The sequence below is a fragment of the Lissotriton vulgaris genome, chromosome 5 (genome assembly GCF_964263255.1).
Source record: "Lissotriton vulgaris chromosome 5, aLisVul1.2, whole genome shotgun sequence".
Taxonomy (NCBI): domain Eukaryota; kingdom Metazoa; phylum Chordata; class Amphibia; order Caudata; family Salamandridae; genus Lissotriton; species Lissotriton vulgaris.
The window spans coordinates 53,432,698-53,457,454 of NC_141693.1; the positions used below are offsets into that span (position 1 = coordinate 53,432,698).

General features: G+C 48.6%; 1 protein-coding gene across 1 annotated transcript in view; it reads left to right on the forward strand.

Annotated features, from left to right (window-relative positions):
* Positions 1-24,331, forward strand: part of LOC147710129 (E3 ubiquitin-protein ligase TRIM39-like) — a 112,907-nt gene extending 88,576 nt beyond the window's left edge. The window contains exon 6 of the mRNA XM_086920826.1: positions 21,089-24,331. Within this exon, the coding sequence (XP_086776952.1) occupies positions 21,089-21,597 (509 nt within the window). The 3' untranslated portion in view covers positions 21,598-24,331. The remainder of the gene's footprint in view (positions 1-21,088) is intronic.
* The last annotated feature ends 426 nt before the right edge of the window (positions 24,332-24,757 follow it).

The following is a 24,757-nucleotide window of genomic DNA, read 5'->3' on the forward strand; positions in this document are numbered from 1 at the left end:
AAAAAAATTTTAAGGTAAGGTAATTTTATTATGCATAGTTAATTAAAACCAGTGCAAACATTTTACAAAGATTAAATAGCATAAAAGAAGTTGTGTCTTTAAAACGTCATTAAAAGAGCAAACAGTAAAACCCCAATACAAATTTCCAGATGCGTTACTTTTGGGTAAGAGCTGGTGTCATTAAGTTCAAATTAGCGTCTATATGTACTGTGTAATGTTTTTTTGGCAGTGTCTGCTCAATTAGCGCAAGGAACTTTACATACCTGCGGTTCAGTTTTGTGTTTGCAGGGTTAAGACAAGCCAGTACTGCTTGCCTTCTAGTGCCAGTTCCTATCTGTTTAAGTTGGTCCTTTAAGAACAGCTGCCGTGCTGGCCTGAACTCTTGGCAGAGGCAAGTCATATGAAGTATGTCGCCCTTCTCTGTATTGCAGAAGGTGCAGGCCTCGTGGCCATTGCTCCTGAGCCATGGTGGCAAATGCTCTCTGGTAGGCAAGACCCCTAGTCTGTATTTCAGAAACTTCAGTTTTATTGTCTTGGGATAACCCTGGCTGAAGTATGGTTGAGGTGTCAGGGATTTATATGTGTTTATGGTCATCCATGCATGGTTTCTTTTAGCGAATGACTCTTTATCCTCTAGTAGTGAAAGAGTTTTGACAGTTTTCCAAACCAGTTTTTTGAATGCTTTGTGGCCGAGTTGCAAATCCCAGATCGCAGTTAGTTTGGTAGTCCCCAAAGCTGTCTTCAGGTAAGATCTTGCCTGAGATGCATCCCTGCTTTGAATGTCTTGCCATAACAGCTCATTTAAAGTGTTAGTAATAGCAGAACGAAGTTTGTGGCAGCAGATGATGTAAGCTCCCTGTCTTGCAAGAGCTTGTTTTTGTAGTCCAAATTCCAGCCTGAGTTGGGCGGGCGATGTATAGGACGAGAGCGAAAACATTGTTCGGTAGGCTTTTATCTGGATAACGTCCAGATTCTTGGCATCTCTCCCACGTAGAGCCTCGCTGCCGTAACAGATGGATGGTAGTAGCTTAGCCTGGATGATTTTCAAGTAAAGAGTCAAAATTGGTCCTATTAGTTGGTTAGCTATGCTTTTTAATGTAGCGGCAATACAAGACGCTCTCCTTTTTGCTTCCAGCATTTGCTGTGAGAATGAACCGTCTTGGTCGAAGATGACTCCCAAGTATTTATAGTCCGAAGCTGGCTCAATATTTTGGCCGCCCAGTGTCCATATCTTCTGCGGTTTTTTGTGTATGTTTATTGACATAGTGCGAGTTTTGCTCAAATTTATTTTTAGTTTGTTTTCCATGGCATAACTATGCATTTGAATTAGTAGTTGCTTGAGGCCGATGTAGGTATGGCTCAGTAGCACGACATCGTCTGCGTACAGAAGGTTGCTCAGGGGTTTCCCTCCCAGCCTCGGGGGATGGGAATTGCAAGTGTTTAATATACCTGGTAGATCCGCCATATACAGATTAAACAGTGTTGGGGCGAGCACACACCCTTGCTTAAGGCCTTTGGTGGTGCGGACTTTAGATGATAGATGTGTGCCGCCTCCTAGCTTCACCTGCACCCAGGTGTCGGAATGGAGAAGCTTCAGCATACTTAACGTGGAATGCGGTATTCCCCATTGTGCCAGTTTTCTCCAGAGTCTGTCTCTATCAATGTTATCGAATGCCGCACTGAAATCAATGTAGCACATGTGCAGTGGCAATTCCCGTGTTTTTGCTGCATCGATCATTAGTGAGATGGCCAGAATATTGTTAGTTGTTCCAGTGTTTTTACGGAAGCCGGTCTGGTTCAAAGGTATAATCTCATTGGAGTCCGCCCATATGACAATCTCCTCCAAGATTGTACCCGCAAAGTATTTTGCCTCGTTGTCAAGAAGGGCTACTAGACGATAATTGTTTGGATCAGTTTTATCGCCTTTTTTATATATGGGGACGATTGTCGACCCTCTCCAGGATTCTGGGATTTTATTTAGAAGTCTAACTTCACAGAATAGCGGTTGCATAATAGTGGCCCATTCTGTGCTCTTTTCCTTGAATAAGGCTGGCGGTATGCCATTGGGACCTGGAACGCCTTCTTTCCTGCCTTTGCGAATTTGTATTGATATTTGTGTTATTTGCTGAGAGGCTGATGCGACCATGATGCTTTCCTGTAGGCCTTGCTCCTTATAGAAAGTAGGTATTTTCTTGCCTAACTATCCAAGCCTGCCTCTGCTAGGTTGTGTATTCCTTGACTGGTTTTTGAGTGACTGGCGCTGGGGTGCTCCAGGAGGCAGGGTGAGTCAGCACAGGGCTGAATAGAACTATCTGTATGTAGAGTGATGGGAGGAGTTGCACCTGGTCCTGAATAGGGATGTGCCCGCCTTCTGCAATGCTGGCTCCACCTCCTGGGGTGTGCCTGATGACCCTGGCCCACACTGTCAAAGGAAAGAAGGATTCCTGTAAAGAAAGTGCTCCACGTCTGCACACAACTGGTTTGGACTAGGTACAGACACTCTCTGCCTTCAGAGACAAAGGATTTTGGTGTATAAAAGGGGGGACCCAGACCCCAGATTTTTAAATCACTTCTGGGAATCAAGACAAACCTTTGCTGAGGAGAAGAACCAAGGAAGCTGAAGGAGGAGACTACCCCTGTGCTTTGTGTTTGGGGGTTGGCCTGCAGTGGTTGCTTCATTGCCAAAGAAAGGAGAAGAGGACTGGGTGCACTTTTCATCATCGTGAAGAAGAATCTCCAAGGGCTTGAACTTGAGCTTGCCTCCTGCCTGAAGTCTCAGGGATACAAGACTTCACCAACCAGCTCCCCCCTGAATTCCCTTGCTGGGAATTGAAGTACCTGCTGTTGCGCTGGTCCTTCTGAGAGACTGCGTGTCACCGCCACAGCAGTTGCTGTCTCATCGCCAAGGAAGCATGTTGCCGCTGTCGCCATCACATCACCAAAGCGCATTGCATCACCGGAGAAGCGTGCCGCCGCCGCAGAGGTCGCCGTCGCATCACCGGAGAAGCGTGTCGCAGGGCCTGTCGCGGCAACAAAGATCATCGAGTCACCGTCGGGCGTGCATGTATCGCATCAACGTTATTGCATCGGGGGCGTGGCTTGGACGCCGATCGGGATGGCGGCGTGAGCTCGCAGCTCCGCGCGGAATCCCGCTAATTCTCCTGTTTTCGGAACCCTAGGCGACCCGGAGACGACGCTCCTGCCCTCTGAAGTGTGAGGGGACAGCTGGGCACAATCGGAGAGCCGCTGGGGGACTGCTGGCCCTGAGGAGACCGAGTCGAAGAAGCGGCCGAGGTGTTGCTGAGGGTGCGAAGAAAATGGCGGCGTGGAGGTCGGACGGCCCCGAACTTCAGCCCTGAGCCAAGTTGTCGCCGACTGGCAAGAGATCCTGCAATAAGCTGATCGAGGCACTAGGGTCGGCGGTGCTGTGTCCTGAGACCAGGGGACGCTGCCTTGATCCGCCCGGAGCTTGGGGACCCTAGTTGGCCACCGCCCTGGGACTCGTCCTTTCCCCCTCAGGCTTCCGAGGGGGGCGGCGGAACGGAGTGCGCCTCGCTGGTCGTTGCTCCTGAGAGTGTCGGTGGGGACATTGCTCTGCCCAGTGCCCGGCGACTGGCACTGACCTACGGGCGCCGACGAAAAACGGGCTCCTGGACCTGTGACGCAGCACCCTGGAATGGCGGCGATCGGAGGGCCGATGGCCGAGAGACGCGCTGAGGGGGACTCGGCGACATCACCTCGGCTGGGCGAGAGTCCCTCCCCGGAGCTTGACCAAGAACAGCGGCTGAACCGGCGTTTAGATGCCATACTTGATGCGATCACCTCGACTAAGGACGCATTGCACCAAGACATCGCCCAAGTGGCCACGGGCCTGGGGCTGCTACGCGCGGATCATGCGAAGCTGGCAGACAGGGTTAAGGACCATGACCAACTGTTGCTGGACCTGAAGCCATCGGTGGTGACCGCGGAGCACAGGATCACGGACATATTGGCCCGGCTGGACTCGCTGGAGCGGAGGGCGGAGGATGCCGAAGGCCGCAATAGACGGAACAACGTGCGGGTCGTAGGCCTGCCGGAACGGATTGAGGGGGAGGATGCGGTGGCCTATATGGAGAACTGGTTCCGCACTGTGGTGGCGCCGGAGGGGCTTACTCCTTTTTTCACTCTGGAGCGGGCTCACCGGGTACCTGCTCGCCCGCCGGGGCTTGGCCGCCCCCCCCGACCGATGGTGGTGCGGCTCCTCCACTACAAGGACCGAGATCTCCTCATCCAGCGGGCCAGGATGTCGGGCCCTTATGAGGTGGAGAACAGTAGGGTTACGATCTTCCCGGACTACACCCAAACGGTCCAGAAGAACAGGGCATCGTTCCTAGCAGTGAAGAAGGAGCTCAGGGAGGAAGGCATCCAGTACTCCTTGCTCTACCCGGCTAAGCTGCGGATCATAATGGATGGGTCTACGCACTTTTTCCAGACTCCGGATGAAGTTTGGCAATGGCTGGAGTCGTATAGAGCGGGGACGGACAGATCACATAAAAGTAGACGAGACGAACCCAAGCAGCCCCGGGTGAGGCAATCGCAACGCATCAGATCCCGCAACAGGCGCCAGCGGGAGAAACGGGAGGCTCAAATGGCGGCGGAGAAGAGGGATGCACTCGCAGCGACAGCGGCCATTACAGGGTCGCAACAGAACAGTGAACGGGCAGAAACGGACTCGGGAGGGGAAGGCAGCAGGACGGGAGAGGAACTCTCAGAGGCGGAAAGCTCGAAGGGGCCGACAGTGACCCCACAGACATCGGATGGTATCTTTTGCGGCTGAGATTGGATTGGGACTAGATCGAGACTTCATGGTAGGGTGGTATCCTGCTGATGGAGGTCGGGATGCCGGGAGGGGGGGCTGTGTGCTTCGGAGGGGATGAAGGCGCGGGGCGCGAGCTCCGCTTGCTGGGGTCGGCGGTGATTCACCCCCCTTGGGCCCTTAAGGCCGACTGTGGTGGAGACCACAGGGTAAGAGTGCGAGAAGTTGGTTCAAGGTTTGGATGGGGGCGGACATTGTGTTCGTGTGCTCTGTCCTGGGGAGTGGGGTTTGGGAAGTTTTTCTGTTTTGGGTATGTTCGGGGGGGGGGCAACTGCATTGGGGGGGCTATGAACATTCGTTACTTGATTCGGACTGTACGAAGTTGGAATGGGGACATTACCTAATTTGAAATGCCTGACGTGGAATGTCCGGGGGCTGCGAACTATGGTGAAACGTCACAAGGTCCATGCATATCTAGTACGCAGGGGGGTTCAGATTGCTATGCTCCAGGAGACTCATCTCACTAAGAAAGAGTGTGCTGCCTTGCAGAAAAGATGGCCGGGCCAGGTGTTTGGCACCACTTACTCAGCGTATGCCAGGGGGGTGTTGATCTGGGTGAGGGCGGGGATACCCTTTCAAGTGCTGAATCAAGTCGTGGATCCGGATGGCCGGTTTGTGGCGGTAGAGGGGAGGTTATATGGACGGGATGTGGTTCTCTGCTGTGTGTATGCGCCGAATACTGATCAAGCTCGATACTTTGATAGCCTCTCGGGGTCTTTGGCCTCTTTCCTGGCGGACCCAATAGTGCTAGGGGGGGACTTTAACTCGATCACGGATGTGGCTCTGGATAGGTCCCATCCCCCCCTGGTGGACTCCCCGGTGCGCAGGTTGGCCGCACACAGGAAGGGCTGGCAGGATAGATGGGGGTTGCTGGATGTCTGGAGGGAGCGGCACAGGGAAGCCAGGGATTACTCCTTTTACTCTGCTCTTCATGATCTGCATGTTAGGATTGATTCGGTGCTCTGCGGTGGATCCCTAGCCCCATTGATTTCCCATGCGGAGTACTTGGCTAGGACTATCTCAGATCATAACCCCCTATTGGTACACATTCAGTGGCAGAGAGAGCGCTCAGTAATACCAACATGGCGGCTTCGGCCGGAGACGCTTGAGGATTCTGTGTTCAGCGACGCGGTTCGGCAAGGCATTGATAGCTATTTCGGAGTGAATGAGGGCACGGCCACGAGTAGGTCCACTGAATGGGATGCAATGAAAGTGGTGGTGAGAGGGGTGTGTTTGGGTAGGTTTTCGAATGCTCGCACGACTGTGTTGAATGACCTCATGAAAGCGGAAGAAAGGTTGAGGGACTTGGAGCGCCGCAGGCCGGCTAGGCCAGATTTACAGGCCCAGCTATTGGAAGCGAAGGAAGTGGTCGCCACCGAGACGGAACGTTTAAGGTGCTATGACTACAGGCAGTATATCATCAGGGCGCATGCGGAAAGGGACAAGGTGGGTACCCTCTTGGCCAGACTAGCCAACCCGGAACTTAGGGGCTGCCCGATCCTCAGCATTAGTACTGCGCAGGGAGAGATGGTGTACACCCAGGCAGCGGTATTGGAACGTTTTAGGGGGTATTATGAGGAATTGTACCAGAGCCAGCTGGGAGTGGAGGTTCGGGACATTGCGGAATACCTGGGGGAGAGGCAGCTTCCGGTCCTGGATGAGGAGGACGCGAAGGAGCTGGGCAGCCCGATCACGCTCACGGAAATACGGGTGGCCATAAAACATATGGCCCGCAACAAAACGCCCGGGGTGGACGGACTGCCGATTGAATTTTATCAGCAGTATGTGGACAGCTTGGCTCCCAGGCTGCTGGTGGTGTATACAGAAGCTTTCGAGGCTGGGGCATTGCCTGGGTCCATGCGGGAGGCCTTGATTGTGCCGCTCCTAAAGCCTGGCCGGGATGCCGCGGATGTGAGGTCTTACCGCCCGCTATCCATGCTGACGGTGGATTATAAGATTCTGAGCCGAATCCTAGCCACCAGGCTGGCCCCATATATGACGGGCCTGGTACACAGGGACCAGGCCGGGTTCATACCCACGAGGAGCACGGCGCTGAACATTCGCCGCCTGGTGGGGATAATGGACGCCATCTTGGACGGGGAGGGAGCCCCGGCGGTCCTGTCCGTGGACATCGAGAAGGCCTTTGATAGCTTGGAATGGCCGTTCCTGGACGGAGTCTTGGAGAGGTTAGGCATGGGCGAGGGGTTCCGCAGGTGGACAAGGGTCTTATATGCTTCGGCGACGGCGAGAGTGCGTTTGGGCGGCCTGGTGTCTGCGGCGTACCCGGTGGGCAGGGGCACACAACAAGGATGTTCTCTGTCCCCCCTATTGTTTGCTCTGGCGATGGAACCTTTGGCGGTCCATGCGAGGTCGGGTGACAGGTACGCGGGGATAGCCAGCGGCGGGCAGTGGCATTATATATCGCTATATGCGGATGACTTGCTCCTGTACCTAGCTGACACCTCGCGGGCATTGGCCGGAGCGATGGATCTGTTGTCGGAGTTCGGCCGGCTGTCGGGCCTTAAGGTCAATTGGGCGAAGACTTGTGTGTTCCCGCTGCGAGCGGGATCGCCCGACCCTGGTGGCGACTTGGGCGTGGTGTGGGAGCCATCTTGTTTCACCTATCTGGGAGTTCGCATCTACCACGCAACTGCGGACCTATTGGAGGGCAACATTGGTCGCTGTGTCCGGGCTCTGAGGGGCAGCTTGTCTTTCTGGTCGACCCTCCCGCTGACGGTTCTGGGTAGGATTGCACTTTTGAAAATGGTGGCGCTCCCCCGCTTCCTCTATTATTTCCGAACGCTGCCTGTCTGGATTCCCCAAGGGGTTTTTAGAGACCTGAGATCAATGATTATTGGCTTCCTATGGGGGCATGGCCGCCGCAGAGTGGCCCTGAGCACGCTCCTTCGCCCCAAGATAGAAGGGGGCATGGCTGTGCCCGACTTCGAGCTGTATTATCTAGCGGCGCAGTTGCAGGTCCTTACACAGAACGTAGCTAGGGTGTTTCGGGGTCCAGAGGAGGACCGGGATCGGGGGATACAACGCCACGTGCTGTCCTATATTGTCATGCAACAGAGGCTTGAGTTGCGGGCCCTCCCCATGGAGGAGAGGACGCTCCGGCTGTGCTGGCAGAGGAGCCTTCGGAGAGCGAAGGCGTCGCGGCCTTATGCGCCGGAGATCCCGATCGGCATGCTGACGGCCTTGCCGCACGGGGGTGATTGGTCCCCGTTGCTGGATTGGGAGGAGGCGGGACTGCAGGTAGTAGGCGACTTATACATAGACGGGGCTTTGGCACCGTTTGAAGCGCTCCGGGACCAGTTCGGGCTGCCCGATGGGGGGTTCCTCCTACACGCGGCAGTGGTGGCTGCCATACAGAAGCACTGGAAAGGGGGGCTCATGGAACCAACAACGACTATGGCGTGCCAATATGTGGTGATGGCGGCAGGCACGTTCAAAGCTGTGACGTGCCTCCAAAATAGGATGCTGAATGAGGGACTGGAACCGCTCCAAGGGCTCAAGGCTAAATGGGAGGAGAGCGTGGGCCGGCCCATACCGGATACGGCATGGGGACACATCCTGCGGCGCACGTGGAAGGGCACGAGAAATGCGCGCTTTCAGCAAGTGCATTTCTATGTGCTTCATAGGGCTTATTTAACTCCTGAGAAATTACAGCGGTACTTCCAGGTACCGGATGCCCGATGCCCACGGTGTTCGTCTCTGGGAGCGGACATGGATCATTTGTTTTGGGGGTGCTCGCACCTGGGGACCTATTGGGCCGAGGTAGGGGAACTCTTGAATGAGGTGACTGACAGGGAGGTGGAATTCGATATGGCGGCGTGCCTGCTGCTCTGGTTCCCGCACACCAAACACACCAAGGTGACGAGCAAATTCATTGATTTGGGTCTGATATTGGCGCAGAGGGAAATATCGTGGCATTGGAAGTCCAGGGGGGGACCCTCACTGCGTAGATGGAAGAATGAATTGCTGCGGTGGTCTGACTGCGAGAGTGTGCTCCGGATGAAGCAGGCTGTCAAGATGGGGAATGAGAAGGTATTGGATGCGGCGCGTGCATGGGAGCTAGTGGTGCAGGCCTTGCGTGATTCTTTGATAGAGGACGAGGATGGGGAGAACTAAGCCGGTGGACACCGCGGGGCGAACACAGAAGTGCTATAACCCGCACTGTAGTGGATCCATCCAACTCGACAGGACGAGGCGTACACCTAGCAGTTGCCAGGGGGGGGGGGGGCCTTGGGGGGACTGGTTCATGGGAGTTTGGGGTGGGTCGGAAGCCATTAGATGGTAGCCCGTCTGGGTACCTTGACTCTATTAGGATGGTGGGTAATGTGTGGAGTGTGGAATGGCTGGGGGGAGCGGCCAGGCGAGACAGAACCATAGCGCCTGGGGCAGGCCCCGACATGGGCGGTACCACTGATTATTACTGGGATGGCTGACGGAAGTGTTGTTGTGGGTGGGGGGGTAAAAGCAGATACGTAAAACGACTTTTCAACCATGGTCCCCATGGGACATACACCGTGATGTTTTCCTATTGAATGAAACAACATGCCGCCCGGCCCCCGGGATGCGGGCTGAATGGCTGTGTACAATTTGGATTTCTTATTGAACGGGGGGATGTCACGAGTGAACTGGTTGACTAATTGTATCCTGTGGTTTATAACTCTGCAATAAAAATATAATTAAAAAAAAAAAAAAAACGTTATTGCATCGTAACCAAGACGCCATTTTGTCGCATCGCACCGGAGAAGAGTATTGCATCGAGATGCCATCCTGTCGCAACATCGATTCTAATAGCTCATGATCAGTTAATAAATGAAATAAAGCCTTGCACACCCTAGGTTTCCTACCTTTATAATTCCACCCCCAATTTTGAAAATCTTCCGAAGTCATCTTTATATTACAATCCCCACACAAGAATAACGGAGTGGGCCGTGTGGCAAGCTCTCCATTCAGATACTCCAGTATTGGGGCTTCGTCAAAGTTAGAACCATATATTGTACACAGAGTAAAAATAGCCACCCCTGTCCTGCATTCAACAATAGGCCTCCATCCGAACGTATCTGTTGACTGGGTTTGAGTGTTTGATTTGTTCAGATGCTCCGTCCATCACCACCCCCTTTTATACCGCTTTGTTTGCCATAAGTTGGCAGGGTATGCTCAGACGTGAGTCCCTTGCTCACTTTGCCACTGGATTCAAGCAAACCTGGCTGAAGACGGCTGAAATGCCAGAAACCGGTCCTAGGAAGCTTGATTCCGGTCCAGAAAAAGGCATGGCTTGGCAGTTCGGACTGGACTGTTCCCATGAGGCACAGGGTCGGACTGATTTGCATATGGCCATGTCAGAACTGGGGTGGCAGAGTGGGCTAAAGATCGGTGATGGATTAAACCGAGATCTGTTGACTGGGTGTGAGTGTTTGATTGGTTCAGATGCTCCGTCCATCACCACCCCCTTTTGTACTGCTGTGTGCCTCGAGAGATCACGATAGTCTCTGAGTAATACCCCATTGAGCAAATCTTCGCCGAGGGGAGATGATAAAGGGCTTTTAGAGCACCTATATAACCCTGCCCAAAACCCATTTGTTGCAATCCCTGCCAAAGAAAATTCCACGAAACCCGGTCAAACGCCTTTTCGGCATCGAGAAAAAGCAGGCCAAGTTCTCGAGATTCTGCCTGTGCAATATCAAGGAGAGTAACTACTCTACGCACATGGTCTACCGTCCCTCTCCCAGGTATAAAGCCGTGTTGTTTTAATGACACTATTGATGGTATAATTTTTGCCAGCCGTGTTGCCAAGATTTTTGCGTGGATTTTACCATCTGCGTTTAGGAGAGAGATTGGGCGATACAATCCTGGTAACTCAGATGGTTTCCCCATTTATTAAACACACAAATATTGGCCTCAGACCAGGTTCGTGGAATCACCCCTTTTTGTGCAGTTTGAAAAACTTGAAGCATATCATCTTTAATCTCCTGAAAAAATGTCTTTAATACTTCCAAGGGGAGTCTGTCCGGTCCCGCAGCTTTCCCTACTGCGAGCGAATTTATGGCCTGCTCTAACTCTCCCAACGAAATAGTTTCCTCAAGTATTGAGCCAATTGGCCCCAAAGAGAAGCTGGAGATCCCATATCCATCAAAGAAGAGCCCCCAGTACCATTCTCTGTGTATAATTCTGTATACAAGTCATGAAGCACTTTAAGAATTTCCTGGGGATCAGACACAATGTCCCCAGCCGAATTCCGGATCCCCGTTATTCTTTGTTCAGCCTCTTTTACTCTCAATTTCTGGGATAGACACCGCCCTGTGGCCTTGCCATACTCATGATCCTCTTTTCTAAAAGTTTGATATTTTATAGCGATCTCCTTACTCCATTCTAGATTAATTTTAGCCTTACATCTCGCTAAATTATTCTGGAGTGCTGCATTATAAACTGCTGCTAACCCATTAGCTAATCCCTCCTCGGCGATCTTAAGCTCATCATATAAAGCCTGCAATGTCTGTTTTGCTATTTTAGATTTTAAGAACCTGAAACTCTGTGTTTCCCCTCTAGTTCGCTTTTAAATATCCCGTTTTTGTATTTATATTGTCTAATTTGTATTTGCCCTGTTTTTAGTCTGCCTTCCCCTTCTGGCCACCTACCTGCACTTTAATTGTTGATAACACCGCTGGTCGAGCGGGTCCGGTTCCCGGGGTCTGCATTAGCGCTCGCCATCTTGGGAGCGAAGGGGACACTTTTGGACGCCATTTTCGAGCGTTCAGGCGCTCTGGCAATTTGGGAAACGCCTACTTAAGGTGTCTGTATCTCCGGGGTGTGCCTGGACAAGAAACTTTACATCGCATTTTGCCGCGCTGCCATACCGGCGTAATTCGCTTTTAAATATCCCGTTTTTGTATTTATTTTGTCTAATTTGTATTTGCCCTGTTTTTAGTCTGCCTTCCCCTTCTGGCCACCTACCTGCACTTTAATTGTTGATAACACCGCTGGTCGAACGGGTCCGGTCCCCGGGGGTCTGCTTTAGCGCTCGCCATCTTGGGAGCGAAGGGGACACTTTCGGACGCCATTTTCGAGCGTTCTAGTGTTCAGGCGCTCTGGCAATTTGGGAAACGCCTACTTAAGGCGTCTGTATCTCCGGGGTGTGCCTGGACAAGAAACTTTACATCGCATTTTGCAGCGCTGCCATACCGGCGTAATTCGCTTTTAAATATCCCTTTTTTTAATTTATTTTGTCTAATTTGTATTTGCCCTGTTTTTAGTCTGCCTTCCCCTTCTGGCCACCTACCTGCACTTTAATTGTTGATAACACCGCTGGTCGAGCGTGTCCGGTTCCCGGGGGTCTGCTTTAGCGCTCGCCATCTTGGGAGCGAAGGGGACACTTTCAGACGCCATTTTCGAGCGTTCTAGCGTTCAGGCGCTCTGGCAATTTGGGAAACGCCTACTTAAGGCGCTCTACACAACGCGCAGCGGTGACGCGCAGTGGACGCGCCCACGCTGCGCCTGAGTCGTGCCAGAGTCCTGCCCGTCTGCGCCCGTCCGCGCCAGTACGAGCCTAGGGGCTATAATGACTTCCCCATCTCGTTCGGCAGTACGAGCTACACCCTCTGCAATTCTATCATATTCCGGTGAGGCCTTGAAATCCTTTTGCCCTCCGACTTCTTTAGATTGCATTACCTGTTCTCTACCGAACGCGAGGCAGACGGAGGACAAAAAAAACTCCTTCTATACTGTCTACTCTCCAATTTTGGAGCATTAATTGTAGGTCTCTCCCAAAACATAAACTAGACATCTTTGATTTTCTTGTTACTGAGCAGCCAGACGCCTTGTTTCTTACTGAAACTTGGCTCCACGAAAGTTCTGGCCCTGATATTGCCGTCGCAGTCCCCAACAACTATGTTATGTTGAGGCAGGACAGAGCCTCCGGAAAGGGAGGGGGCATTGCTATTATTTTTAAGTCCTGTTATGTCTGCAAACTTGAGGCCTTTTCCCTGTCTGGATGCGAAGCGGCGCTTTTTAAACTTGCAATTAACCCGCAATTCATAATGACTGGCCACTTGATCTATCGTCCCCCTGGCAATGCCCACACATGGACATCCTCGCTTGCCGACTCTATAGCTCCGCTGCTTCTTAGGGCAGCAAATTTCACAATTCTTGGAGATCTAAATTTGCATCTTGAAGATCCCTTATGCTCTATCAGTAAGTGTTTTCTAACCGATTTAGAGGTTCTTAACCTTACGTTGTGCAATTCGGGCTCTACTCACTCTGCTGGGCATCTGTTGGATCCTGTTCTTTCTAACCTTCCTTTTGATTGCTCTCAGAGTGCTCGCCCGCTCGAGTGGTCAGACCACCTTGCAGTCCACTTTGCTCTATCTAACATCAAGCAAATTGCTGAGACCAGCCCCGGCAAAGGCGAATTAATTCATCGGTGGGGTAAACTTGATGTTACGAAGTTTGACCAATATCTTTTTAACACCCACCCTGAGAACAGTGACTTCCCACTTAGGGATTTGAATAATGCTGTATCAGATTGGCTTAATAACGCGGTAAATACCGTCCTTCCCCCTACCGCGAAACTTTCTAGATCTCATCGCTGCCCGGCACCTTGGTTCACGGCCAATTTAAAGGCCTTACGAACTAATTGCAAGGCTCTTGAAAGAAAATGGAGGCACTCCTACTCGGCTTCCCGGAAAACTGCCTATAAAGAAGCCTTGAAGGGATACCATTCCCAATGTAAAGCCATGAGAGCTGCGTACACTGTAAACACAGTGACACAAGCACAGAACTGCCCTCGCACCCTCTTTGCGGTTGTTAAAAAACTGACAGGAGCAGACACCATTCCGACTCCCCCGGCCCTGGAGGAAGCTCAGTGCAATGCTATTGCGGAATTCTTTATTGCCAAGGTTGAGCACATATATGAATCTATGAGTGCTCCCATGACAGTAAATGAACATCCACCGGGACCAACTGTTGTGAAAGCACCCCTGCATCCAAAGGCAGTGGTAACTCACTGGCAACTGTTCGATGACACCTCATTTGCCTCCTGCCTGAACAGCGTAAAATCTAGCTCACCGCGTGATCCGGTACCTGCAAAGATCTTAAAGCTGCTGGATCTCGAATCCCGGCGAGTTCTCATGAGACTCTTGAATGCCTCCTTAAATGAGTCCCACGTGCTACTGGATTGAAAGCACGCAATGGTGGTCCCTCTCCTAAAAAAGGCCGGAGCTGATATGTCTAACCTCGCTAATTTCAGACCGATATCCCTGTTGCCCGTTCTATCTAAAGTGTTGGAGAGGCACGTGAACATTCAGCTTACCCATCTTGTGGAAAATCAGGACTTTTTACATCCTTCTCAGTCCGGCTTTCGTGCGCATTATTCCACCGAGACTGCGCTACTCGGGGTAACGGAGAAGTTACGGCACGGTATCGATTGCAGGGAAACTTTTGCCCTCATCCTTTTGGATTTGAGTGCGGCGTTCAATACCGTGTCTCATTCCACCTTATTGAACTCTCTCCGGTCCCTGGGAGTAGATGGTCCCGCATTGGCCTGGATTGCTTCCTTTTTAAGTAAACGCACTTTCCAGGTCTTCTCCACGAAAGCCGTATCTGATATTTGTCCTTCGGCGCATGGCGTCCCTCAGGGGTCCATTCTCAGCCCTTTATTATTTAATATTTACATCAAACCTCTAGCTTCCATCGTAGAGGATGCTGGGCTAACTATTTTTTCATACGCCGACGACACACAAATTGTTTTCTCCCTCTCCAGCACTGAAGGCAACTGCGTGTCTAGTCTGAAAACTGGATTGTCACGAGTGGCTGAGTGGATGCAGAGGCATTTCCTCAAGCTAAACGGTGACAAGACCGAGATTGTCATCTTGGGGAAACATAAAGATCTCTGGGGCCCGCAACACTGGCCTGATGCCATGGGTCCCCTCCCCCAACCGGTCCCCGTGGTTCGCAATCTTGGATTCCTCATAGATGACAAGCTCTCTATGAGGCAACAGGCTACCAAGGTGGCTGCCATCTGTTTTTCCACCTTGAGATGGCTCCAGAAAATTCTCTGGATGTTGCCATATGCCACTAGGAGAACCGTCGTCCAGGCGTTAGTAACATCTCGTCTGGACTATGGTAACGTCCTCTACCTTGGTGCCGATGCTGCGACCATAAATAAACTGCAGGTAGTACAGAACTCATCGGCTCGACTTTTATGTAACATCCCGAGGAGATCTTCGGCCACTCAGGCTCTTCGCGATCTACATTGGCTCAAGATCCCGAGCCGCATTAAATTTAAAGCCCTATGCTACCTTTTTAAAATTAAGCAGGGCTCAGCCCCTCTGTATCTTCAGAGCCTTGTTCAACCGTACAGGCCTTGCCGCACATTAAGATCTTCGGCTAACTGTGACTTCATCATTCCAAGATTCAAACTTGTGAAGATGGGGGGAAGATCTTTCTCCCATCTAGGCCCCAAATCTTGGAATGCGCTACCCACTGCTCTGAAATCCGAGATTAACATGTTCTGCTTCCGCAAAAAATTGAAAACTTTACTCTTCCAATAGATTTCCGGACATTTTAGCTGTTAATAATGCTATTGTAATGTCCTTTTTCTTCTTTAGTCTATCCCTTGCGCCGGGAAACCCACTGCGGGTAGCTGTCGCGCATTATAAGTTTTAAATAAATAAAATAAATAAATAAATAAATCCCACTTCAAATGTGTCCCATACAATCCCTCAGGACGCATAATGTCTATTAATTTGAGAAAATTATTTTATCCACACCTTCATGTGATCAATAGATTTTTCATTTATCAAATGCTTCCTATCAAATGTGGGGCCACACATTGAGCTAGTGGTTGATTTTCAACAACAACAGGTGCGTGATCCGAAGTCACCCTTGGATGTCGACAGATTTTTAACCCCGAAAACACTGATGTAGGTGCAAAACAATAATGAAAATGAACAAGCCTATTGCGGGGGCACGAAAAAAACCTATATCCTGGGTCTTGTCTCTGCAGACTACTCCACACATCTAGTAGCTCATGATCAGTTAATAAATGAAATAAAGCCTTTCACACCCTAGGTTTCCTACCCTTATAATTCCACCCCCAATTTTGAAAATCTTCCGAAGTCATGTTTATATTAAAATCCCCACACAAGAATAACGGAGTGGGCCATGTGGCAAGCTCTCCATTCAGATACTCCAGTATTGGGGCTTCGTCAAAGTTAGAACCATATATTGTGCACAGGGTAAAAATAGCCCCCCCCCCCTGTCCTGCATTCAACAATAGGTTACCGTCCAAACGTATCTGCCAAATGGCGCCCAGTAGCTTGCAAAAAAGGTTTTGCTTAGATCACCACCCCTCTTACCAAACTTGACTGCCGAGAGGTTACTAGCACCGTATACCCTAATTCAGCTAAGACCTTGCGTTTTGCCCACGGGATATGAGTTTCTTGCAAACACACTACATCAGGCTGGATCACTGCCTTTTATTATAATTATTTAGCCCGCACACATTCAGTGTGCATATTCGGAGACCTAAGTTTGACATATCTTCACGGTTGCCATGCCTACAGGCATATATATATACAGATCTTTTTAGCCCTCTGAACAATTCTTTGCTGCTTTAAAGCTTCCTTTTTCCTTTGCCCCCTCCACCACCCCTACTGCCCCCTACCACTCCCACAAGACCCACCATAACCCCCCCCCCCCCACCTCGAGGCTTTAGGACTGATAGTCCTAGCGATGACATGCTCCTTACAAAAAAGGTGCCTCCCAAACCTGTGAGCCCACCCAACCATTGAACCTAGAAATAGAAGAAAAAACACGTACAACGGATAGTAATTCATAATCATTATGCCCCCCCCCCAAAAAAAAAGAATTACCCTGCTACAACAACTGGGGTGTATACAACTTCCTAGGCGAGAGGTATGCTACAATTTATACATATAAACACAAAGGGAACCTATAAATTAAACAATACTCCTATAAACTTAATCGATCCTTATCCTCCTTTAAAGGGTTTGCAGAAATTCTTTCGCCAATATTTCAAAAGTAAAAAACCTAGTACTCCCTTTATGCACAATTTTCAGTTTAGCTGGTTGTAATAAGCAAGCTTGAGCCCCCTTATTTTGAAATGACAAGATAAGCTGGCGTAGTTGCCAGCGCTTCTCTACCGTCTGATGGCAGTAGTCTGGCCTCACAAAAAATTCTCCCCCCTTACCAATTCTTTTTCTGTCGGGACGGGCCAGATCGGAAACGGCTTCTCGTGCCAAACAGTTGTTAAATGAGATCAGTATAGCCCTTGATTTGGACACTGCCGATCGCCCTGACCTGGCCCAAACAGAACAAGCATTTGCAATGCAATAGGTCTCGCATTAGGAAAGTTTGAGCTATTGGTATTGTAAATAACAACATTTTTATTCATGTTTTGTTTTTGGAAAATAGCAAAATTAATAGCTTTGTCATTTACAATGCCAATAGTTATAACTTTCGCAAATGTGACACCTATAGCATTTGTAATGCAATATGTGTTGTATTTACGTGACTTACATTTATTGATATTACAAATAACAATGGCTTTTAAATTTTTTTCAATAATAATTTCGTAAATAAAAGTTATTGTAATTTATAATGGCAATAGCTTAAAGTTTTGTAAATAACTTTTGCGAAGATTATGTTCAGTGTATTTTATTGTGACGAAAAATCCAAGAACAGAAGTGAAATATTAACATCTTTTTGTTACATTTGTAATAAAGCTTGAAACATTGAGAGAACATATTTGAACCAGGTGTTGCTGAATAGTTGCACAGATTGATGCTGTGGTGGCGCTGAGTGATGTTGTGATGGCGAACGAGTGATGCTGTGGTAGCGCATAGTGATGTTGTGGTGCCCCTGAGTGATGCTGTGGTGGTGCGGAGTGATGCTGTATGCTAGGCTATGTTTTGTTTTGCTATCCTATGTTTTGTTATGCTATGGTATGCTATGTTTTGTTGTGTTTGGTATGCTATGTTTTGCTATGCTTTTATATGTTTTGTTTTGCTATGCTATGTTTTGTTAAGCTATGCTATGTATTGTTGTGTTTTGCTACGTTTTGTTATGCTATGTGTTGTGTTTTGTTATGCTATGTTTTGCTATGTTATGCTATGTTTTGTTATGCTATGCTATGTTTAGTTTTGCTATGCTATGCTTTGTTTTGTTATGCTATGCTATTTTTTGTTGTGTTTTGTTATGCTATGCTACCTTTTGTTGTGTTTTGCTATGCTATGCTTTGTTATGCTATGCTATGTTTTGTTATGCTATGCTATGTTTTGTTGTGTTTTATTATGCTATGCTATGTTTTGTTGTGTTTTATTATGCTATGCTTTGTTTTGCTATGCTATGTTTTGTTATGCTATGTTTTGTTATGCTATGCTTTGTTATGCTATGTTTTGTTATGCTATGCTAAGCTTTGCTTTGTTATGCTATGCTATGTTTTTTGTTATGCTATGCCATGTTTTGTTGTGTTTTGTTATGCTATGCGATGTTTTGTTGTGTGTTGCTATGTTTTGTTATGCTATGCTTTGTTTTATGTTATGTTATGCTATGTTTTGTTATGTTATGCTATGTTTTGTTATACTATGCTATGTTTTGTTTTGCTATGCTTTATGTTATGCTATCCTATGCTTTGTTTTGTTATGCTATGCTATGTTTTGCTATCCTATGCTCTTTTTGTTATGCTATGTTATGCTGTGTTTTGTTATGCTATGCTATGTTTTGTTATGCTATGCTGGTGAGGGTGAGTGAGGGTGAGGGGGTGTGAGGGTGAGAGGGTGTGAGGGTGTGAAGGTGAGGGGGAGGGGGTGTGACGGTGTGAGGGTGAGGAGGGGTGAGGGGGTGAGAGGGGGTGAGGGGGTGTGAGGGTGAGGGGTGTGAGGCGGTGTGAGGTTGAGTGAGGGTGAGAGGGTGAGTGAGGGGGTGAGGGTGAGTGAGGGGGAAAGGCCTGGGTGTCTTTTTTTGCCATAACAGTTTGTAAAACTTTGCAAATCCTCGCCGCCAAGATTACACCAAGGTGCAGCACTCACTGACTTGTATTTTCTAATTTCTGTCATCTTTTTTCACTTTTATATGTTGACCCATTCTCTAAGTGTACTGAAATATATACATGTATACATAGTATTTTTTCATTTTTCATTCAGCCATCTTGCTGCTTCAGAGCACCTCAGAGACAGACAGAAAGAGGGGAATGATGGTAGGGGGAAGTTGCCTGGAAATGGCTTGCTGGTGCTGTAGAAAAAATGTAAAGTTAAGTTTTAATTTAAAAAACTTGCAAATTTGAGGCATTCAAACTGTGAAAAGTAAAAACAACAATATCGGATAGAACAAAAAAAATATATGGTTATAGGGGCTATGTATGGGAGACAAAACGAATGTGCTGGGAGCTATAGTGTGAGTGAAAGCTCTAGAGTTGTTCGCGAAGGCCTGTCCTCATCTACGGTGTACCAGCAGGACAGAATGCTATTTTCCTTCTAATATTGACGGATGGAAAAGTACGCCGGACAGAGCGGCGCAGTCTGCTCGGCCCGCAGTTGGTTTGTCCCATTGTGCCATTTCGGGGAAGGAGATGCAAAATCATGCAGCAGATTTTTCCAGCAAAACATGTGGTAACATCCTGTACCCTTGAGGATGCTTTTAGGAAGGAACCATGGTTTTGAAAGGTGTTGAACATTTAAAACGAGGCCAAGGTGGAAAAAACCTGCATGTTCTAATTTTCCAAAACACCTTTCTGCCTTGCCTCAAAAATATGAATTTTGAATGATTTTTCTGTTGTTGTGTGGGTTGTAGTGAATGAAAAACACTGGCCAATCGGGTTGCAGATACTGTTTCGTAACTGTACCCCCAAATCGAAGATACAGTTCCAGTACCCGGAACGGAAGAGTCTCTGACAGAATGCCGGAAGAGCATATCGTGCAGTACCAAGCAAGACCCGGATGGGTCATATGATGCTCTTTCGTGGAGCCAATAGTGGAGAGCCAACATGCTCATACTGAGTGACCAGGCCCAACGTCATTTCCGGCAACGTCACAACTGCCCTAAGGCGGAGGCTTTACCATCGGGAAGGGCGCTTTCCACTTTCCTTGTCATATAACAAATGACGCAGAAGTTAGTGGAGGGGACTTTGTCTGCCTTTTTTTGGCCTCTATCTTATTAACGTTCACCTCTGCAACAAGTCTATTGTCTTTAGTGACTAAAAGAATGCATTTTGGTTTTATTTATTATCTTATATTCTGGAGCCCATCAACGAAATCCTCCCCCCCCCCCTTGCATTCACGCCACACATCTTTAAAGGGTTTCTCAAAAACATGCCCCCAAATGACAGGATTCATTGGTGGATAATCTGTGAAAACTTCCACATACCATGTGCAAGCTCCAGGCTAACCTGTGCAAACTACAGAATAACATGTTCAAACTCCTGGATATCCTTTGCAAACTCCTGGATATTCTGTGCAAACTCCTGGATATCCTTTGCAAACTCCTGGATATCCTTTGCAAACTCCTGGATATTCTGTGCAAACTCCTGGATATTCTGTGCAAACTCCTGGATATCCTTTGCAAACTCCTGGTTATTCTGTGCAAACTCCTGGATATCCTTTGCAAACTCCTGGATATTCTGTGCAAACTCCTGGATATCCTTTGCAAACTCCTGGATATCCTTTGCAAACTCCTGGATATTCTGTGCAAACTCCTGGATATCCTTTGCAAACTCCTGGATATTCTGTGCAAACTCCTGGATATCCTTTGCAAACTCCTGGATATTCTGTGCAAACTCCTGGATATCCTTTGCAAACTCCTGGATATTATGTGCAAACTCCTGGATATCCTTTGCAAACTCCTGGATATTCTGTGCAAACTCCTGGATATCCTTTGCAAACTCCTGGATATCCTTTGCAAACTCCTGGATATTCTGTGCAAACTCCTGGATATCCTTTGCAAACTCCTGGATATTCTGTGCAAACTCCAGGCTGAACTGTGCAAACTCCAGGGTAACCAGTGCAAACTCTGGACTGCTCACATCACTAAAGCACGTGGCACTAGAGAGCGCGGCACTGGAGCGCTCACATCACTGAAGCGCGCAGCACTAGACCACTCACTACATTGAAGCGCACAGCACTAGACTGCTCATATGTAAATCAGAATCAGTAATTACAGCCTTTCTTTGTGTCATTAAATCTCTAATTGTGAATCTCTTCTCTGCAGTGATGGTGACTCTGGATCCTGACACGGCTCATCGTGGGCTCCTCCTGTCTGAGGGGGGGAGACGAGTGAGAGAGACGGGCACATGGCAGACCCTGCCGGACACTCCCAAGAGATTCACCTACTGGCCCTGTGTGCTGGGGAGCGAGGGGTTCACCTCCGGCAGACATTACTGGGAGGTGCTGCTGCTACAGGAGGGGGCGCTGTGGCATGTGGGGGTCGCAGCAGAGTCTGTGAACAGGAAGGGAGCCTTCACATGGTCACCTGAGGGGGGAGTCTGGGCTGTGTGGGGGTCGGGGGGTCAGTACAAGGCTCTCACCTCCCCTCAGACCCCTCTGTCCCCTCGTGAGAAGCCCCTGAAGCTGGGGGTGTTTCTGGACTACGAGGGGGGGCGGGTGTCCCTGTACAATGCTGACTCCATGGAGCTTCTCTACTCCTACCCGCAGGCCCCCTTCACACAGAGGCTCTTCCCGTACTTTGGTCTCTGGAGAGTGGAGCTGAGGCTGGTGTGAGAGTGACACCCCCCCCTCCCCCCAACTGTCATCTCCAGTTCAAAGAATCTTCAAACACCAACATTCCAAAGAATCTTCTTCACAACGACCCTCCCACATGTTGCCATGACACCCAGAAGACTCATGTGAATCTGACTGCTACATATCTCTTTTCATTGTACAATTTTAAAACAAGGGCAGGAAATGTTTGCCGTGTGAATTATGCACCAGACATCATGTCACATATGATAAAGTCTCTTTAAAATTCACAAATGTGTATTTCTTTCACACGTGGAGCTTTGACATTAATATGCTTATTATAGCGCTGCGCTGAGAAGGACTTATTGAAAGTGATTGTTTTTAACCATGAACTTAGAAACCATTCCTGCCCCCGCTCAGCAACAGCGCTAATATTAGTGACCTCAGAGGCAAGACAGTTGTCACGTGCACCCTGTATGTAACTCAGATTCAGGGCGGCTTTAGGACTGTGCAATCGGTGCGCTGCACCTGGGCTGACCTGGGATCGGCTCTGTGTACAGAAATAACTTTAGGTTTTAAAAGCACCTGCTGCTTCCTTGTGTGTCCCGCAGGTTTCAGGCAACAATACAAATGTCAAGATAACACAGGTGAATAATGTTTCTGCTGGAGAGAGATGGAAGTTTTGTCTTGTCACAGTTTTGACTCATCATTAAGTAGCGCAGAGGGTTAATATGCCGGCTGCTAAGAACATTGTAGATCCTGCATATTATATTGTAAGGTGTTTTACCAGCCCTGCTCAGCCAGTGCCTGTGCTCTGACTCATTGGAGTGTTGGAGTCTGATGAGCCTCGGAATGTTGGGACACTGAGAGCTGTAGTGGCAGCTGGTCATGGGCAGCTCCTGGTGGGGCTCTGAACTACAACATAACTACATGATGTCCTGTACTTTGCTACCTGTTATCTTCATGGAATAAACATCCTGAAATACAACCTTCCTGAGTGGACCTCCTTCACTACAAGGATCACAGAACGGTAATCCTCAATGGTTTGTGTAACATTTCCTATAGACTAATTTACACACTCATTGCCTCTGTTAATTTATGTTTGATGTAAAGTGCTCCGACACCCTAGAGTTGACATGAGTAGCGCTATAAAATAAAAGAAACGCATGTGAGAGAGGAGCTGTGTAGAGATGAGTGCCACTGTTGGAAGGTGGGAGTGAGGGAATATTTGGAAATGGTGGTCATGGGCGGAGGGGCGCGAAAAAATATTGTCACACCTGGCGCCTCTAACTCTAAAGCCGGCTCTGCCCAGATTCTTTTAGATCCACAATTACAGACCATCATGTATAAGTTGTTTCTTGTGAGACATCTGCCCTGCTGCACACACCACTATTGTAATTTATGAAATGTGTGTTGTGCAAAGATGAAATCTCTGTTGAATTAAAAAATGTGTATTTATTTAACACGTGGAGCACATTATATCATTGCGCTGAGAAGTACTTATTGAAAGTGATTGTTTTTAAACATGAACTTAGAAAGCATACCAGCCCCCGCCCCGGCGATTGCACTATTATTAGTAACCTCAGAGGCAAGACAGTTGTCACATGAACCCTGTGTGTAACCCAGATTCAGGGTGGATTTAGGACAGTGCGACCGGTGCAGTGGCACCGGCACCTACCTGGGGGAGGCGCAGAGTTCAGACATGATTTTGGGTTCTAAAAGCACCTTCTGTTTCCCTGTGTGTCCAGCAGGTTTCTGGCAACAATAAAAATGTCAAAATAACTCAGGTGCTTAATGTTTCTGCTGGAGAGAGATGGAAGTTTTGTCTAGTGGCAGTTTTGACTCATCAAAAAGTAGCGCAGAGTGTTAATATGCCGGCTGCAAAGAATGTGTCCATACAGATCACAGAATCGTAATCCTCATTGGTTTGTATAACATTTCCTGTAGACTGATTTACACATTGCCTCTTTATAATGTGTGTTTGGTGCAAAGTTCTCTGACACCCCATGGTTAGTATGCGCAGCGCTATTGAACAATAAATGTGTGTGGAACTCGGGCTTTGTAGAGATGAGTGGAACTGTTGGAAGGTGGGAGTGAGGGACTCTTTGGAGAATTCTTCCATGGTGGGGGAGCACTCCAAAAAAGACTGTCGCACCTGGCGCCTCTTACCCTAAAGCCACCCTGCCCGGATTCTTATAGATTAAGCAACAATATATGCAATTAAATCAAACACAATAGGTGTTTGTATCACTGGTATTCTAAACTCACTGATTTGGAGGTGCTCTCATGTGCGATAGTGAAGAAAATGGAGGATCAGTGAAATCAAATACTTGACTAAAATCACACAATTTTAGAATGCGACGAAGCCTCGATCAATCCAGGTTTTCGGGTTTCACTTTATACAAATCAGCCGCTAAATGGCTTTCTATTTGTCTCTTCTTTTTCCCTTAAATGTTAATCCTTTTGTGATCCATCACCTGTGAATTAAGATGATATTTCTGTGCCGGGGTTTAACACATCTTTGTATGGACAGTGTTTTTGTAACATTGAGCATGACGAGGCCAGTGAAGATCTATCTTAATACAGAACTATTTTAAAACATTACGGTGCCTAAACTGTAAAGATTCCATCACAATTACGGACCACTATGTATAACTTGTTTTCTTGTGAAATATCTACCCGACTGCATAAGCCACTATTGCTATTCATGAAATGTGTATTGTGCAAATGTATGGCTTTCTTGTAAAGCTGATCCAATAAACTTGACTTAACTAGAGAGTGTTCTCACTGGACTCATCAAGGGGGCGCCACTCCACTAGTGCACTCACACACAGCTCCTGGGGCAGCCAGGCTAACTCTGTCTCAGCCCTGCCTCGGGCACTTATCTCCGTGGGTGTCCAGATGCACGTGCCTTAAGTCCTGGTGTGGGGTCGAGAGAGAGAGAGAGTGGTTTAAGTGATGGAAAGAGACGGGGCAAGAGATAGCACAAGAGAGTGGAAAAAGTGAAGGGCAATGGGGTGAAGAGAGTGTGTGGTAGAAATGGAGGGAGAGAGATTGAGATACACTATAAGGGAAGGAGAGAGAGAAAGAGAGTGGGAAATGATGGGAGAGTGAGTGTGATAGAGCCATGATCACCGCCACGGACAACAGCCACGCCCTACTCGACAGAGGAGAATCGGCCACCTTATCCTTCTTCACCTCT